Source organism: Scyliorhinus canicula, chromosome 16 (assembly GCF_902713615.1).
Source record: "Scyliorhinus canicula chromosome 16, sScyCan1.1, whole genome shotgun sequence".
NCBI classification, from domain to species: domain Eukaryota; kingdom Metazoa; phylum Chordata; class Chondrichthyes; order Carcharhiniformes; family Scyliorhinidae; genus Scyliorhinus; species Scyliorhinus canicula.
Genome location: NC_052161.1, coordinates 132,746,901 through 132,763,924, shown reverse-complemented (window position 1 = coordinate 132,763,924; position 17,024 = coordinate 132,746,901). Strand labels below are relative to the sequence as shown.

At 48.7% G+C, this 17,024-nt stretch overlaps 1 protein-coding gene across 4 annotated transcripts in view; it reads left to right on the top strand.

Annotated features, from left to right (window-relative positions):
* The first annotated feature begins 275 nt into the window (after positions 1 to 275).
* Positions 276 to 17,024, top strand: part of LOC119950675 (protein polyglycylase TTLL10-like) — a 58,905-nt gene continuing 42,156 nt past the window's right edge. For 2 of the 4 annotated variants that reach the window (XM_038773312.1, XM_038773310.1), the window contains exon 1: positions 13,258 to 13,368. Coding sequence is in view for 1 of the 4 variants with exons in the window: in XM_038773309.1 (XP_038629237.1) it covers positions 6,244 to 6,610 (367 nt within the window). In the remaining 3 variants the exon portion in view is untranslated. Of the gene's footprint in view, positions 306 to 6,054; positions 6,611 to 13,257; positions 13,369 to 17,024 lie in introns of those variants that run through there. The other 2 variants (XM_038773309.1, XM_038773311.1) reach the window with 2 other exon arrangements.

Genomic DNA, 17,024 nt, shown 5'->3' with positions numbered 1-17,024 from the left:
TTCAACCAGTTTGATCAAAGAAAAGCTTGCACTGTGTTAGTGGAGCGAAGGACGCTGTAGAATTAAAATTGATACCCTGAAGTTGTAGGAAGCCCGATTAAAGATCCAGTCATTAACACATTTCTGGCAGCTGCCTGTTTTTTTCATTTAGCAATTTCAAATTTAAACATCTCTTCTTTCTTGCCAGACTGAAATCAGATCCGGAGTCTGAATGCTATGTGCAATCACTGTCCTGCCTGGTGCTGTGAATGAGTTGTGTAGCTCAGTGTTAGTCACCAAGGAGTATGTGTTTCCTTTCTTACAAAGTAAGATTTCTTCAGCGGCTACTTTGATATTTTAATTCCCCAATCAAAATGTAAATAACATCCATTTTGTCCCGTTGAAGTACCAAATTGGATCGGGTTCACGACAGAAATCATGGCCCAGCACGTTAACATGGACCCGGGGAAACTAAATTGGGATAAGCAAAATTTGCTGCAAATGAGTTTATGAATCAACTCACCCAGTGCTTAACGTTGGCCATGCTCATCCCTTGAGCCAGTCATCCCTTGTGACTGGGCCTAACTCGCGTTGTTAGCCCTTCTTAACGCTCTGAACACTGAAGGTGAGATTACCGCACCCAGACTGACACTTGATGTCCACCAAACTCAACAACTGTAGCTCCCAGCTGTGGACGGGCATGGAATGTATGAAAAGCAAAGTCATAAGTGTAAGTTATGAACGAAACAAATTAAATAAAAGCACATGGGATTAATACATATCACGGTCGCAGGAAGCATGGTAAATTGGTGCTGGGGCCTTATTATGTTGGCTCCAGTGTGCAGCTGATGCTATTGATTACCAATGTGCCTGTCCGAGGGTGGAATGGAAACCTGGACTGCTCAATCGCCATGGAAAGGGGTTTAGGGCACTGCGGCTGCAGGAAATGGGGAATCTCCCTGGAGCAGAGAAATGGTGGCATAAGCTCCAGATCCAAAGGTTCGTCAATGCCGTTTTAGAGGCAATGGTTGTGCGCCGGTTTTCGCTTGACAGCTGGTATGCGACAAAGAGCAAGGCCAACAGCACGAGTTAAATTCCCGTACCGGCTGAGGTTAATTAATGAAGGCCCGTCTTCTCAACCTTACCCCTCGTCTGAGGTGTGGTGATCCTCAGGTTAAACACCAGCAGCCAGCTCTCTCCCTCAAAGGGGAATGTAGCCTGTGGCCATCTGGGGCGATGGCGACTTTACTCACCAGAGGCAATTGCCCCAGTGGTGAAGAGGAGGAGGGAGATCTTGTTCAGCCCCTTCCATTGCTCCAAGAGGGAAGAACAAAACCATTACCTCAACAGTCCGAATTAACTTTGAGAGTCAAACAATAGGGTCAAAACTGCAGAAATCAAATGATCAAACAACTAACCTGCACCTAGGTAGTGGTGAGCCCTTTAGATAACATAGCTGGAAAGTTCAAAACAGAGATTCAAGGAAAGAGTGTTAAAGGTTACAGATCAAAACTGGTTAAAGGAACTGCGAAGGTTGAGGGGGAGGGGGGTGGTCCTGATTGAGGTGTAAAAAATGATGAGAAGATTAGATAGGAAGAAACCTTTCCAGGGGTCGTAGATTTAAGTTAAGGAACAGGAGGTTTAGAGGAGATGTGAGGAAAATCCTTTTCACCCAGAGGGTGGTGGGAGTCTGGAACTCACTGCCTGAAAGGGTGATAGAGGCGGGAACCCTCACAACATTTAAGAAGTATTCAGATGAGCATTTGAAATGTGCTGGAAAATGGGATTAGAATAGATAGATGCTTGATGGCCAGCACAGACACGAAGGCCGAAGGGCCTCTTTCCATGCTATAAAAACTCTCCGATTCTAAATGGGGCTGAGGTATATATTTTTAAAAAATCTTTCAGCATGGTCGGCACAGGCTTGGAGGGCCGGAGGGCCTGTTCCTGTGCTGTACTTTTCCTCGTTCTTTTGACTTGGTTGTTGCTGGTTAGACCAGCATTTTCTTGCCCATTCCTAGTTGCTCTTGAGAAGCAGGTGGTGAGCTGCCTTCTTAAACTGGTGCACCCACAGTGCTGTTAGGGAAGGGAGTTGACACAGCAACAGTGAAGGGACAAAGCTATATTTCCAAGGCAGAATTATATGTGGCTTGGAGGAGACCTTGCAGGTGAATGTTCCCATGCATCTGGTGCCCTGGCTGTTGTAAGTGGTAGAAGTTGCGCATTTAGAAGGTGCCATCACAGGAGATTTGTTGAGTTGCTGCAGTGCATCTTGGAGATGGCACATACTGCTGCCACTGTGCATCAGTGGCAGAGGGGATGACTGTTGAAAGTGATGGATGGGGTGCCAGTCAAGCAGGTTGTCCTGGATGGTGTCGAGCTTCTTGAGTGTTGTTGGAGCTGCACTCATCCAGGCAAGTGGGGAGTATTCCATTACACTCCTGATTTGTGCCTTGTAGATGGTGGACAGACTTTGAGAAGTCAGGAGGTGAGTTACTCACCTGTTCTTAGCCACAAGATCAATCATGATTAGATTGGATTATAGAAACATATAAAATTATGAAGGGAATAGGTAAGAGAGAAGCAGGAGGTCGTTTCCACTTATAATAATCTTTATTAATGTCACAAGTAGGCTTACATGAACACTGCAGTGAAGTTACTGTGCAGATCCCCGAGTCGCCACACTCCGGTGCCTGTTCGGGTACACTGAGGGAGAATTCAGGATGTCTAATTCACCTAACAGCACGTTTTTCAGGACTTGTGGGAGGAAACCAGAGCACCCGGAGAAAACCCACGCAGACGCGGAGGGAACATGCAGACTCCGCATAGACAGTGACCCAAGCCGGGAATCGAACTCGGGTCCTTGACGCTGTGAAGCAACAGTGCTAACCACTCTGCTACTTGCGAGTGAAACTTGAACTAGGGGGCATAGCTTCAAAATAAGGGGGAGCAGATTTAGGGCTGAGTTGAGGGGTAACTTCTTCACCCAAAGCCTTGTGAAGCTGTGGAATTCCTTGCCCAGTGAAGCAGTTGAAGCTACTTGGATGAATGTTTTTAAGGCAAAGATAGATAGATTTTTGAACAGTAAAAGAATTAAGGGTTATGGTGAGTGGGCGAGTAAGTGGAGCTGTGTCCACAGAAAGGTCAGCCATGGTCTTATTGAATGGCGGAGCATGACCGAGGGGACAGATGGTCTACTCCTGCTCCTAGTTCTTAGGTTCTTAAAATGTTTTGTAATTTCAAGAAGGAATTAGATGCAGTTTGTGGTAGTATGACTAGGGGTACTACGGTACCTGGAAGTGTGAGCTGCCATTGGTGCAGAGGACTCGCTGCCCATTGGCCCAGGTATGTCATGTGCCTCTCAGCCAATCGGCTGAGAGGTAGGTAGCTCCGCCTACGATGTGGGGTATAAGAACCCGTGTTCCCCGGCAGTCGCCCATTCTTCTGCACGTCTGCTGCCGGGTACACTTCTTGTGTATTAAAGCCTATCGTTCGGACTTTATCTACGTTTCGTGTCCATTGATTGTGCATCACAGCTCTTGGGGTTTAAGGGATCAAGGGATATGGGGGGAAGGCGGGTATTGAACTTTATAATCAGCCATGATCATAATGAATGGCGGAACAGGCTCAAAGGGCCGAATGGCCTCCTCCCGGTTCAATTTTCTATGTTTGTTTCTATGTCTGCTCCTATCACTCTTATATCCTTTTGTTTGTTATCCACCATGAATTGCAAGACAAGTTTATCATAAGGCAAGTCGATGTCCGGGGAAGCCCAGTATTAGAAAGCTTTCCTTCAACATGTGTCGGACCCTTATCTAAATATTGTGATTAGCTATTTTATTACTGCCGCCATGGAGCTCTACATGGCAGTCTGCCGAAATATGAGGGGTGGCGCATGCTGTACCTTGCACCTAAAAAACTGGACGCAGTGCCTTCAAACATTTATGAATCGTTCTTAACAGAAATGCTTTCCAGGTCTTTTCCAACGTCTTAACTAATTATGTTTAATTGCCACACTCAACATTTATTTGATACAAGTGATCCCTCAGCAGCGACTGAATAAAGTAAGATCAGTTACAGTTCAAATGACTAACTTTTGAGGACCCCATTAATCTTCTTCACAAAGACTTGTGATTAGATAGATATTCAATAGCCGGTGCTGTAATTATAATTACACTCAGCTAACCAGCAGCTGTAACCTGGTAACAGCAGTTGTTTACAGTGCTGGGGGAAATGACTGACCCTCATCAATTTGCCAAACAAATATTGAGTGTGTGAGCAGGATATGTACTATAGTTCCTGATATATTTGCCAAGCTACGATTGCAGTAAGTACTTTCAAGTACAAAATGGATTGGGTGGCACAGTCTTATTAGCAAGTGTGTTAAGTAGTTTATGCAGAGTTATATTCAGTGTATTAATTTGTTGGATTTAAAAAGACAGCAAATATCTCTACTGTTAATTACCTTGGCTGCAATTCCGGTGAAATTGTCATCTTTAGTCTTTTCAATATGTTTCGAACACTTCACAACTTAAGAATGGATCTCAAGCATTGCAATGTATTTTTTCTTTACCGACATTTAACTATGCATCGGCTGTAACTCAGTGGCAGCACTTCTGAGCCTGCGGGTTGTGGTTTCAAATCCCACTCCAGACACAATATCCTGTCTGACACTCCAGTGCAGTTGTGAGGCAAGTGGCAGTTTTTGAATATTGAACATGTGATATTAAACACAGATACTGTCTGCCTTCTCAGGGTGAGGTGAAATATTAGGCGGCTAAGTTAAGGGGCTGAGTAAACCAGGCAGTTGATTGCTAATCGGAGAGTGTGAGTTGAAAGGACCCTGGTTGAGGTTGTGAATGGAGGTGGAGCTTCCCTTTACATGGTGCAATGTGCATTACAGGTGTGGGCCCTCAAAGCCGCTTCTTTTTCCTGTATTAATGTAATAAACGGTGCAGGATTGGCTCATGATGGATGTGTGCTTTCTGCCTGTTTTTGAGTCTTAAGATACTGTTTAGAGCTTGGAAAAGTGAGTGCTATGGAGCCGCATTTCTATGTTATACTTTGTCACTGATGAGTTACTGATTCCAATTGTCCCATGGCGCGCAAGTGTCAGGCGGAGGTCAGATACCGTCTTCGAGGAAGGGCGGAAAGTCTGCGAGAGACTCATCATGGTTCCTGCATTTCAGAGAATCCCGACAGTGCAGATGGAGGCCATTCGGCCCATCGAGCCTACACTGACCCTCTGAAAGAGCACCCTTATCTAAACCCCCCCCCCCCCCCCCCCACGATCCTGGTAATCCCGTAACCCCACCTAACCGTTGGACACTAAGGGATAATTTAGCATGGCCAATCCACCTAACCTGCACATCTTTGGACTGTGGGAGGAAACCCACGCAGACACGGGGAAAAAGTGCAAATGCTGCATAGACAGTCACCCAAGGCAGGAATTGAACGTGGGTCCCTGGTGCCATGAGGCAGTCGTGCAGGCCAGTATGCCACCAGGTCATATAGAATAGGAGCACAAGATAGAATAAGGGAGGAAATAAACTCGATGAAAGTCATTAATTGCAGGCCGCGAGACAGGGGAAACAAAGTTTGCATTTATATACCACCTTTCACTGTTTTAGGATTGTGCTTGGCAAACCAATTAGTTACTTTTGAAGTTAAGTCACAGGTGTAATGTATCAAACATGCATACATAGAAAGATCCCAGAAACAATAATGAGATAAATGACCAGGCTTAATTGTTGAGGGATAAGAACACAGGAAGAATCTTCATGTTTTGCATACTGTCATTGGGTTATTCTCGAAGGCTGATGGGTCCTCAGATTAATGTTTCCTCCAAAAGTCCACACCTCTGACAGTACAGCACTCCCTCGATACTGCAATGGAGTGCCAGCCAAGATTATGTGCTCAAGGTCCTAGAGTGGGGCTTGAAGCAACAGCATTGTAACTGTGAAAGTGCTCGCAGCTGTGGCAAAACAGAATGAAATGAATACCAGTGCATGAATTGATGTGTTATTTTTTGCACAAAATATATTGAATGTTCAATGTCATCTGTTTACTTGCCAGCAATTGCCTTTCTGGGAAAAAGCTCCTACCTCTCACTGTGGGCGAGAACGGGGCAGCGGAAGAACAGGAGGAAATTCAAAATTTAAACCTTGAGCAAAACCCTGCACTGGGGGCAAACAGAGAAGACACGTCGGACAAAAATACCGCGAGAGGCTGCAACAGCACCATGTGATTGTGCAATCTCCCAGAATGAATCCTGACAATGCGGTCAAGCAGAACGAGAGTGAGCTGATGTTCGTCAAAAGATGCGATTCTGCTTTCGGGACAGGCACAGTTGAAGGGTGTGAGGATGTTCAGAATGTGCCACCCAACCAAATAATTAGTGTGACTGATGAGACTGGGGTGAGAAACGACCAGACAAATGACAGCACTGGAGGAGCAAGGAACCAGTGTTTACCAGAATTAGCCAATGCTTGTACAGAGAACACTGCAATTTGGGAGGGCAAACTGAATACAACAGCAATAAAACTGCAGAACGAGAACAAGAAGCCACTACTCAATCAGACAGTACAGGCGAGGTTCTATCGAGCGGTGGAATTTTCAAAACCCAGGAAAGGTGTGTCTCCTCTTAGATTCACTTCCCATGATTTCCTCTGTGTCCTGTTTGCGTTGTTTGCCGCCGTTATCCCTGAATTCTATGCTGAAAAATGAAAAAATGAAAATCGCTTATTGTCACAAGTAGGCTTCAATGAAGTTACTGTGAAAAGCCCCTAGTCGCCACATTCCGGCGCCTGTCCGGGGAGGCTGGTACGGGAATCGAACCATTCTACTGGCCTGCTTGGTCTGCTTTAAAAGCCAGCGATTTAGCTCAGTGAGCTAAACCAGCCTCTGGTTGGGTTGGCTGTGTTGGGAATGCACGAGGAGAACAACATTGCACATTGTGCCAGGTACACCACAGCGTGGGTACAGAGCTATTGCACTCTTGCTGCACTACGTTTTGTATCAAATAGAATCAGTGAAGAATCATAGAATTCCTGCAGTGCAGAAGGAGGCCGTTTGGCCCATCGGTTCTGCTCCGACCCTCTGGGAGAGCACCCTACCTAGCCTTACTCCCCTGCTCGATCCCTGCAATCCCCAAACCCCACCTAACCTGGACACTCAGGGGCAATTTTAGCATGGCCAATCCACCTAACCTGCACATCTTTAGACTGTGGGAGGAAACTGGAGCACCCGGATGAAACCCACGCAGACACGGGGAGAATGTACAAACTCCACACAGACAGTGACCCAGTGGGGAATCGAACCCGGGTCCCTGCCGCAATGAGGCAGCAGTGCTAACCACTGTGCCACCGTGGCGTCCAGTTCATTCCAGTTAAATATTTATATAAGTGTGCAATTAAAAACAAAATTCTCCACTTTGGAAATACACTCTTTTATAAATATTCTAAACAGGAAGTGTGATCCAGTGAGTTCTGACCTCTGGGTTCACTGCTTTTTGCCCAATCATGACTGGTGACCCTGGATTAGGAGTTTTGTCCCTTTATTTATGTTTAATTACTGGGGGTAGGAGTCAGACCATTGCATGCTCTTCCTCACCCTATAGCTGACTTCATGCCCATGCACCAGCTCCTGGGGTTTCGAACAGACCTCCGGCTAAGTTGCAGTGGTCAGCGGAGCAGCTCCCAGGAAGATCCCAGCCAGATTGTTCATTCAGACGAGGCAGAGGGATTCTCACAATGTGTCGTTTTTGGACCAACAGAAGCAGATTTGCACCTGCCGAAAGAAAAACTTGCATTTACATAGCGCCCTTCATGACCACAGGACCATCCCAAAATGTTTCGCAGTTTAAGAACCTTTAATGTGTGGTCGCTGTTGTAATGTAGGAAATGTGGCAACCAGTTTTCACACAGCCGCTTCTCACAAACAGCAGTGTGGTAATGACGAGACAATCTGTTTTTGTCATGTTGATTGAGGGATAAATATTGGCTCGGCCACCGGAGATAATGCCCTGCTCTTCCCGACAGATATTTCAGGTCCCCCTGAAAGGGAAGTCGGGCTCTCAGTTTAACGTCTCCTTTGAAAGATGGTGGGTGGGATTTAATCGGTCGCGTTGCACGCAATAAACAATGCGCTGCAACGCAACCGGTAGATGCGGGGTGATCCCACTTCCAGGATCTTACCCGGCTTGACACGCCTTGCGTGATCTAACACGATCTCGTGAGACGTCGCGATGTGAATCCCTCCCATTGTGGGTGGAATCACTTTCTGGCAAACGGCATAGAAGAGTGAGACAGCGAATGTCACTCTAATATGCGTTCCTGAGAATGAACCAAGGCGTGGAATCTAACTCCCTCGCCTTGGAGACCTCAGATGAGCAGCGTTCAATGGTGGTGATGTACCATCAATTGGACGCGAGGCACGATGAAGGTCCAAACTTAGGCTTTAATCAGCTAGATGTTAGCCCGGTGGTCGACAACAGTGAAAGGCCGACCGCCGGGACCTCTGGGTACTTATATCCCGCCTTGGAGGCGGGGTCTACTTGCCTCTCGACCAATTGGTGAGCAGTCACATGACTAGTCTCAGCCAATCAGCCGAGAGCCAGAGCCAATGGGAAACCGGTGCTCTGCCCCAATGGCAGCACTCCTAGTCATACCACCACATGTGGTCTCCACAAACGAGGACCAGATGGAACGGTACTCGTGGGGGTCACCCAGGTGATTGGAGGACCCCAGGTGCAGGCCCTCCGGGTACCCTGGCACTGCGGCCTGGCACTGCCAAAGTGCCATGCTGGTATTTCTTGCGCGGGGTGATCGGGCCGCGTATATCCAGCGAGAGATCGGGACGGCATTTAAAAATGGAGCCCCTCGGCACAGAAAATGTGGCCAAGTGAGTCCTCGTCGGGGAGTGACTCGCTGAGTTCCCTGATCCTACCGGATGGGAGTTGGATAGCAGGGTGTTTCTTGGCTCTGAGTGCCGGGAAACACTCGGCTAATCTCTGGCGCTGTGGGACTCTGTCCCCATTCAGGTCGACAGCGCCCGGTACCTCTGTCAGAACAGCATTCCCTCAAACACTGGGAATGTTCAACACATATTAACATCTTAATTTCTTGGGTCAGCTCATTTGCACTTTCAGGGGAGTGATGATGTAAACTGAATCTGCTGGGCTGCATAAAGATGCCATTGAACCAGCCCAGCTGTGGCTGATCCTTGCAGCTGAAGCTTTGAGGAATATGCGGAGTGAGGACGGTGCTCATTCACTTGACTCTCGGCGAACCTGGTTGTGTGTCTCCTGAAACAGATTCCCTGCCACGTTCTCAGAATATCCACATGGGAACAGCTGACACATTGCAGCTAACCGAAGCAGCAAGGACTAACACGTGGCCACAAACTCACCGCACTTACCTATTTAGTTACAGGGCCTCAGATATGAGATAGTTTTGTTCTCAAATCCCTTTATGTAGCTCTTCTGTATGCATCTACATAATCTCTACCAGCTCTGAAACCTGACCTGGTCTTATTCCCTTCACTCTTCCTTTGCTGACCCTGACTTCAGCCGTCTGGGTCTCGCATCAGGAATTACCGCCCTAAAAGTGTTTGCCTCTTCCTTTAAGACCTTCTTAAAGCCCATCTCTTTGACTAACTTTTGGTCATCTCTAATATTTTTTCCTCTGGTCCCAATACAAATTTTTGACCATGAAACACCAGGAATGGGGGGCGTGATTCTCCGCACCCGCGGAAAATCGCAAAGTTGGCCGTGAAAACGGCCGACTTTTGCGACGGCCCGACACGGCCCATTTCCCGAGGTATTCACATCCGGGAAATGGGCTAGGAACGGGGCTACGTCAATCACGTGCGCGATGACGCCGGAACGTGGCGACGCTACGAACACGCCCACGTGACGCCGCCCGACACTGTAAAAGGGCGCGGCCGAGCACAGAAACTAGGCCAGGATGTCGGAGCTGAGGAGAGCAGCCCCGCGATTCGTTGAGGCTGACGTGGAGACGCTGCTCGAATCAATCGAGCAGAGGAGGGGCATCATCTGCCCGCATAGAGGGCATCGCCACCCTGCCAGCGCGATGCGTCAGGCCTGGCGTGAAGTTGCTGCTGCCGTTAGTGCTGTGGGGCAGACCCCTCGCTCTGCAGACCAATGTCGGAAGAAGATGCACGACCTCACCAGGGCTGCCAGGGTAAGTGCCAAGAGGGTGCCCCCGGGTCACAACCATCCCTCCCCCCTTAACTTAATCACCCATCTCCCCCCCTGGCACGGGGGGTGGAGGGGATTGGGGCAGAGTGAGTGGAGGGTGGTTCACTAAGTAGTCACAGACCCAGCGCTCTGGCCCCCCTGGAGAGATGCAATGGTCTTGTTACAACTTGACCCCCAAACTGTGCCAGTATCTGAACGGCCTGCTGATACCTGCCGTATTGTAATGATCTACCTATGCCCCCTCCCCCAACAGGACAAGACCGCTCACAACACTCGTGAGCGGAACAAGACTGGAGGGGGTTCGCCCATCCTGCGCCCCCTCACCACGTTTGAGCAGAGGGCACTGGACCTTGTTGGGGGATCTGCTACTCGGGAGATCGCGCAATGCGAGGTTGGCGGAGCTGCAACAAGTGAGACAACCCTGCATAACAAACAAACCCCCCCCTCCCCCATCCTCTGTCCCTTCACACCCTGCCCACTGGGTCACCTCCCCCATCCTCTGTCTCTTCACACACCCTGCCCACTTGGACACCTCCCCCATCCTCTGTCCATTCACACACCCTGCCCACTTGGACACCTCCCCCCATCCTCTGTCCCTTCACGCACTCTGCCCACTGGGCCACCTCCCCCATCCTCTGTCCCTTCACACCCTGCCCACTGGAACACCTCCCCCATCCTCTGTCCCTTCACACACCCTGCCCACTGGGTCACCTCCCCCATCCTCTGTCCCTTCACACACCCTGCCCACTTGGACACCTCCCCCATCCTCTGTCCCTTCACACACCCTGCCCACTTGGACACCTCCCCCATCCTCTGTCCCTTCACACACCCTGCCCACTTGGACACCTCCCCCATCCTCTGTCCCATCACACACCCTGCCCACTTGGACACCTCCCCCATCCTCTGTCCCTTCACACACCCTGCCCACTTGGACACCTCCCCCATCCTCTGTCCCTTCACACCCTGCCCACTTGGACACCTCCCCCATCCTCTGTCCCTTCACACACCCTGCCCACTTGGACACCTCCCCCATCCTCTGTCCCATCACACACCCTGCCCACTTGGACACCTCCCCCATCCTCTGTCCCTTCACACCCTGCCCACTGGGTCACCGTCCAGCGCCCGGCCGAGCGTCTCTAAATAACCCGTTTCATTCTCTTCCCTAGGACGTGATGCCGAACGGCCAAGGCCGCCTGCCTCCAGGCAGACACAGGCATCTGCCCCCACCTCACCCAGGGCCACACGACAGAGGGTGCCCGATCAGCGGGGAGTCCCATCCTCCCCACCAAATCTGTGGAGCAGGGCGCCCAGAGGGCGGCGACAGAGCAAGAGAGAGAAATGGCCCGCGAACGCCCTGCGGCCTCTCAGCGGGCCGATGACATCGAGGAGGCATCCACCCAAGACGACCTCAAGCTTGCGGCACAGCTATCTCCCACACCATCCACCATCCCAGAGACACTCACCCCGGTTGGGCTATTTAGTGATGAGGCTCCTGGGTCACAGTCTGGGTCGCACATCACAGCTGAGCAGGTACAGCAGGTGGAGGTCGGAGCAGCCGAGGGCCCGGACTGGCGGAGGCCAGGCCAGGCCCAGCATGCAGCTGGCTCCCAGACATTTTCCGAGTTCCTGGACTTTCTCAACCCACCCGCACAGCCGATGCATCAAGAAACCCAGGGACACAATGACGGGATGAGGGCTGTCTCCCAGATTCTGCAGACGCTGTTAGAGGAGTCGAACCGCATCCAGGAGCAGGGCGTGGTGCCGCTCATGGCAGCAACCCAGGCCGACACCGCACGGGTGGCATCCGCGGTGGAGGCAATGGGTCAGGTTATGCAAGGCGTTGGGCTTAATGTGCACGGGTCATCCTCGGCCCTGGACAGGGTTGCCCTCTCACAGGCAGCAATGCGCCAGAGCCAACACGACATTGCCGGCGCGCTGCGGGCCTTGGCCGAGTCTCAGCAGGTCATGGCCCAGTCGCAGCACTCCATGGCACAGTCACAGCAGTCGATGGCACAGTCCCAGAAGTCGATGGCACAGTCCCAGCAGTCAGTCGCGGAGAGCATCAACCGCCTGACACATGTGCTGGATGGTGTCGTGCACTCACAGGTTGAGATCGCAGTCCCTGGCGGGAATGTCTAACTCCCTGGACTCCGTCTCTGCAAACCTTCGGATCCTGGTGGATCCTGGCCACGCTAAATTGCCCCTTAATTGGAAAAAATGAATTGGGTAATCTAAATTGATTTTTAAAAATTTATATTTAAAGAAAAACGCAGAGCTCAGCCGAAATAGCAAAAGGCAGATCAGTAAACATAAAGAGCAAAATTGGGAGCGTGATTCAGCATAATGAATAGTGATCCAAAAGAGGAGTCGCATCTATTTTAAGAGGGAAGATGGGACAAGGACGTGATAGACTGGCACTGTACAGTTTGATTCTGCGTCTCCCTGAGGTATGATTGATTAATATGGCTCCAAGAATATAAAAAGGAATCCTGGTTTAAGGTTCCCAGATGCTGATGTGATTAGGCATTATGTGATCAGAATGTGCCGGTGAAAGTGTCACAGATACAATGAACTTTTTAAAAAAACTTTAGAGTACCCAATAATTTTTTTCAATTAAGGGGCAATTTAGCGTGGCCAATCCACCTACCCTGCACATCTTTTGGACTGTTGGGGGGGTGAAACCCACGCAGACACGGGGAGAATGTGCAATCTTCACACGGACAGTGACCCAGGGCCGGGATTCGAACCCAGGTCCTCAGCGCCGTAGGCAGCAATGCTAACCACTGTGCCACCGTGCTGCCCCAGATACAATGAACTTGTCAGTGGAACGGTTTGTTTTCAGTTTTTATTAAGCATCCAGTTCCTCCCTCAACACGCACAAATGTTCAAAAGTTGTAACAGTCGGCATACTTTGGTCATGGGATTTATAACCAGTGCAGTGGCTACAAAGGTAGCAGGCCCAGCAAAACCATTTTAAGCAAGGTCTTTGTGACTGATGGCGGTCATCACTGGCATCATAGTGCATCATGGGGACTAGGCTAAAGATGATATGGCTTCAAAGGAAGATGAAGACTCCCTTTCCAATTTACTACAATTCAGAATCAACTTCCTCAACAGTACACAACACACCTCGGCGGCCCTCGCCAACAAGAAACTCGACCATTCCACAGGTTAGTGTTCAACCCTTGTCACTGGGCTGCTGTGGTGCTCGCTATCCTGCATCTCTGTGTGATGTCAGCCTGTGATCCACAAACTGCAGAACCTGCAGCCCAAGATTCCTCAGGAGTACAGTTAGAAAACACCAAATATTCATTCTCTTTGATATTGGTTGAATCATACTCAAAATTGGGACAGCTTTAACTCAACATAGGGGGATTGGCCATGGTAAATTGCTCCTTAGTATCCAAAGATGTGCAGGTTAGGTGGGGTTACAGAGTGAGGGTGTTCTTTCGGAGGGTCGGTGAAGACCTGGTGGGCCGAATGGCCACCTTCTACACTATATGCATTCTAGCCATCTGAGAACATACAGGATGGGGTGGAATGTTGCTTTTCCACCATAGCCTGCACTAATCGCAGCACAGAGTATGGATGCCTAGTGTTATTCCGAATCTCTGGTTTCTTAATGAGTGGGTCGGGTTATTATTTGGTGGGGAAGGGAGGGTGAGGGGCATGGGGGGGAGATTGCTGTATAGTCTGAGATACCTTCCATGATGTCATATTACACTGATTGAGACAAGTGACAGTTGTGAGGAGAGTCTGTGTCTGTCAAGGTAAGATATTTAATCTCATAATGGTGATGAGAAAAATATCAGCCATGATTGAATGACGCAGCACACTCGATGGGCCAAGTGGCCAAATTCTGCTCCTATGTCTTATGGCCTTATAAAGAACACAGGCATATGTTGATGCTATTCAGTATCAATCTTTTTTTAAACTGCTTTGTCTTGTTGGGAATCATAAAGTGCTAGTACAGGATTTGAGAGGTTTGTGAATATCATGAAGATCCCGAGGCACTGTTACATTCTTACAGATATTTCAACTATTTTTCAAACCTGTGCATTTAGGAAGCTTTCATCCTCGGTGCCCTCTCATAAAACACTGATTGTTAAGTTTTGGAGTGAAATTTACAATACGTCATGCGTTAATTTTTGAAATATGTTGACCAATGAAATTTGTACTGATGGCACAAACTAGTCAATCACACCGTGTATGTCCTTTAACTACTGCCACATGTCAATGGGACCAACAGCTTTATTTGTGTGGCTCAGTGTTGTTGGACAGGATAAAAAGGATTACTAGGCATTTATGTCACCTTGAATGTTGTTTTATTAAGTGACAGACCTAATTGAACTCAACCATCTCAAAGGTGTAGGAGGTCACGCTACTTGGAGGCGCGGACATTGGGCCTTTCTTCAACTTTCCAAATTTCTTCCAATCCCTCACATCCTGAAAGTGTTGACAATTCAACGGCGATGATCCCCCCGATGGCTGCACTCTCCAGTACCTTCCTCGGGTAGCCATTATTCAGGTGTGATCTTCAACAATGGGTGACAGCAACTCCCCGACTGGAGACTGCGCCCTGATCCTGCTGTCACCTGGCTTCCACACAACAGGGACTCAGTCCCTCGTAAAGCTCGTTGTATTGCAGTCTGGAGTGGGACCTACGACTGGGTTTTCTTTCAGAAACCAAGGACATGCAATTAATATCACAGGGCTGGAATCGACCTTCCTACCCCATAGGATTCTGGAATTGAGTTTTGTTCCTGAACTATTGGCGAGATTGTGGAGACCCCATTTGGAATCTTGTGAGCAGTTTTGGGCCCCGCAGCTAAGGAAGGACGTGCTGGCCTTGGAAAGGGTGCAGAGGTGGTTCACAAGACTGATCCTTGGAATGAAGAGCTTGTCGTATGAGGAACAGTTAAAGACTCTGGGTCCGTACTCGTTGCAGTTTAGAAGGATGAGTGGGGATCTTATTGAAACTTAGAGGATATGCGAGGCCTGTATAGGGTGGATGTGGAGTGGATGTTTCCACTTGTTGGGAAAACTAGAACCAGAGGACACCATCTCAGACTAAAGGGATGATCCTTTAATACAGGGGTGAGGAGGAATTTCTTCAGCCAGAGGGTGGTGAATCTGTGGAACTCTTTGCCGCAGAAGGCTGTGGAGGCCAAATCAGAGTATCCTTAAGACAGAGAAAGATAGGTTCTTGATTAATAAGGGGATCAGGGGTTATGGGGAGAAGGCAGGAGAATGGGGATGAGAAAAATATCAGCCATGATTGAATGGCAGAGCGGACTCAATGGGCTGAGTAGCCTAGTTCTGCTCTTATATCTTACGGTTTTATGGTCTTATGGCAGGAATCTTACAACTAGCAAATAAAGGTGTCCTCCTATCACTCTACTTTGATGTGATGACAATCCTTCTTGTGAAGTCTTTTTCATGTCACATGCTGCCTACATCACAAAGCCTCTTGTATCACCACAGTGCCACCCACCCTGGGACTTGAAGTTCGATTGAAAAAATTATTGAATAAGGTCAGAGCATGGTGAGTTCAGGGCACAAAGAGTAGATGGATAACTAGTTAGCTGCAAGACAGAAAGCAGAGGTTAGGGGTGTAAGAGATTAGATAGTAGTTAAGTAGTTGTATTTGTTGCCTATTTTTATATAGTTACTGTGAATAATAAAAAGTTAATTGCATTTAAATTTGTAAACCTGGTGACTGTAATTATTGAGCAGCTAAAGACTTTGGGTATTTAAAGATAAAAGCTCATTCTGTGACAAAAGGTCAATGGGGGTTAGGATTGACGCGTGCACTGGCCCAGGGTGCAGTGACACTATTCAGAGAGGGCAACAGTGTAAAGTTGGGTCCCACATAGATCACTGTTGTTCAGTGAGTAACTCACCTCCTGCCCCCCCCCCCCCCCCCCCCAATCTACAAGGCACAAGTCAGGAGTGTAATGGGAAACTCTCCACTTGAAATAATAAGGAAAAGCAAAAGATAAGGATCTTTGCTTCAGATGGTTGTTGCAAAAGCCCACTTTCCTTCAGACCAAGCTTTCAGGTCAAGATTTCTCCTTTCCAGGAATGATTTGCGCTATGGATTCATTCAGTTTCAGTAATACAGCAGCTTTCCTGGCGATAGCACGAGAGAGAGAGAGCAGGTCCTTTCCGCCAAATGTGCAGGGACCCGATTCTGCTTTCTTTAGGTCTCTGGAAATCATCCCGCTCTGGCTGGATTCAATTGCCGCCTGTTACCGGGCAGAATACGGCCTTTTGGCCAATTGATTGGCCACCAGCCAGCCAGCCGAACCAAGTCCCACTCCATCTCTCGGGTGCCACAAAGTCCATAATGAAGGGCTGTTTTAGCACAGTGGGCTAAACAGCTGGCCTGTAATGCAGAACAAGGCCAGCAGCGCGGGTTCAATTCCCGTACCGGCCTCCCTGAACAGGCGCTGGAATGTGGCAACTAGGGGCTTTTCACAGCAATTTCATTGACGCCTACTTGCGACAATAAGCGATTATTATTATTATGTCTGAGTTTTTGATGTGTAAAGCTAGCCGAGTGTTCTCCTTTGCAACTTTTGAATTCCTCATATCCCCTGCTTGATTTAAAGATGTCATTAAGCATCCATGGATCAAAATGATTACGGCAAAAGTAAAGAAAGGGGAAATAAGGGAATCATCATGAAAGACCCGTACATAAATCACTGGTAAAGCCTCAGCTGTAGATGTTGCACCCAATTCCTGGGCATCACACTTCAGGAAGCATGCGAAGGCTTTGGAGAGGGCACAGAGGAGACTTCTTAGAATTGTACCATGGATGAGG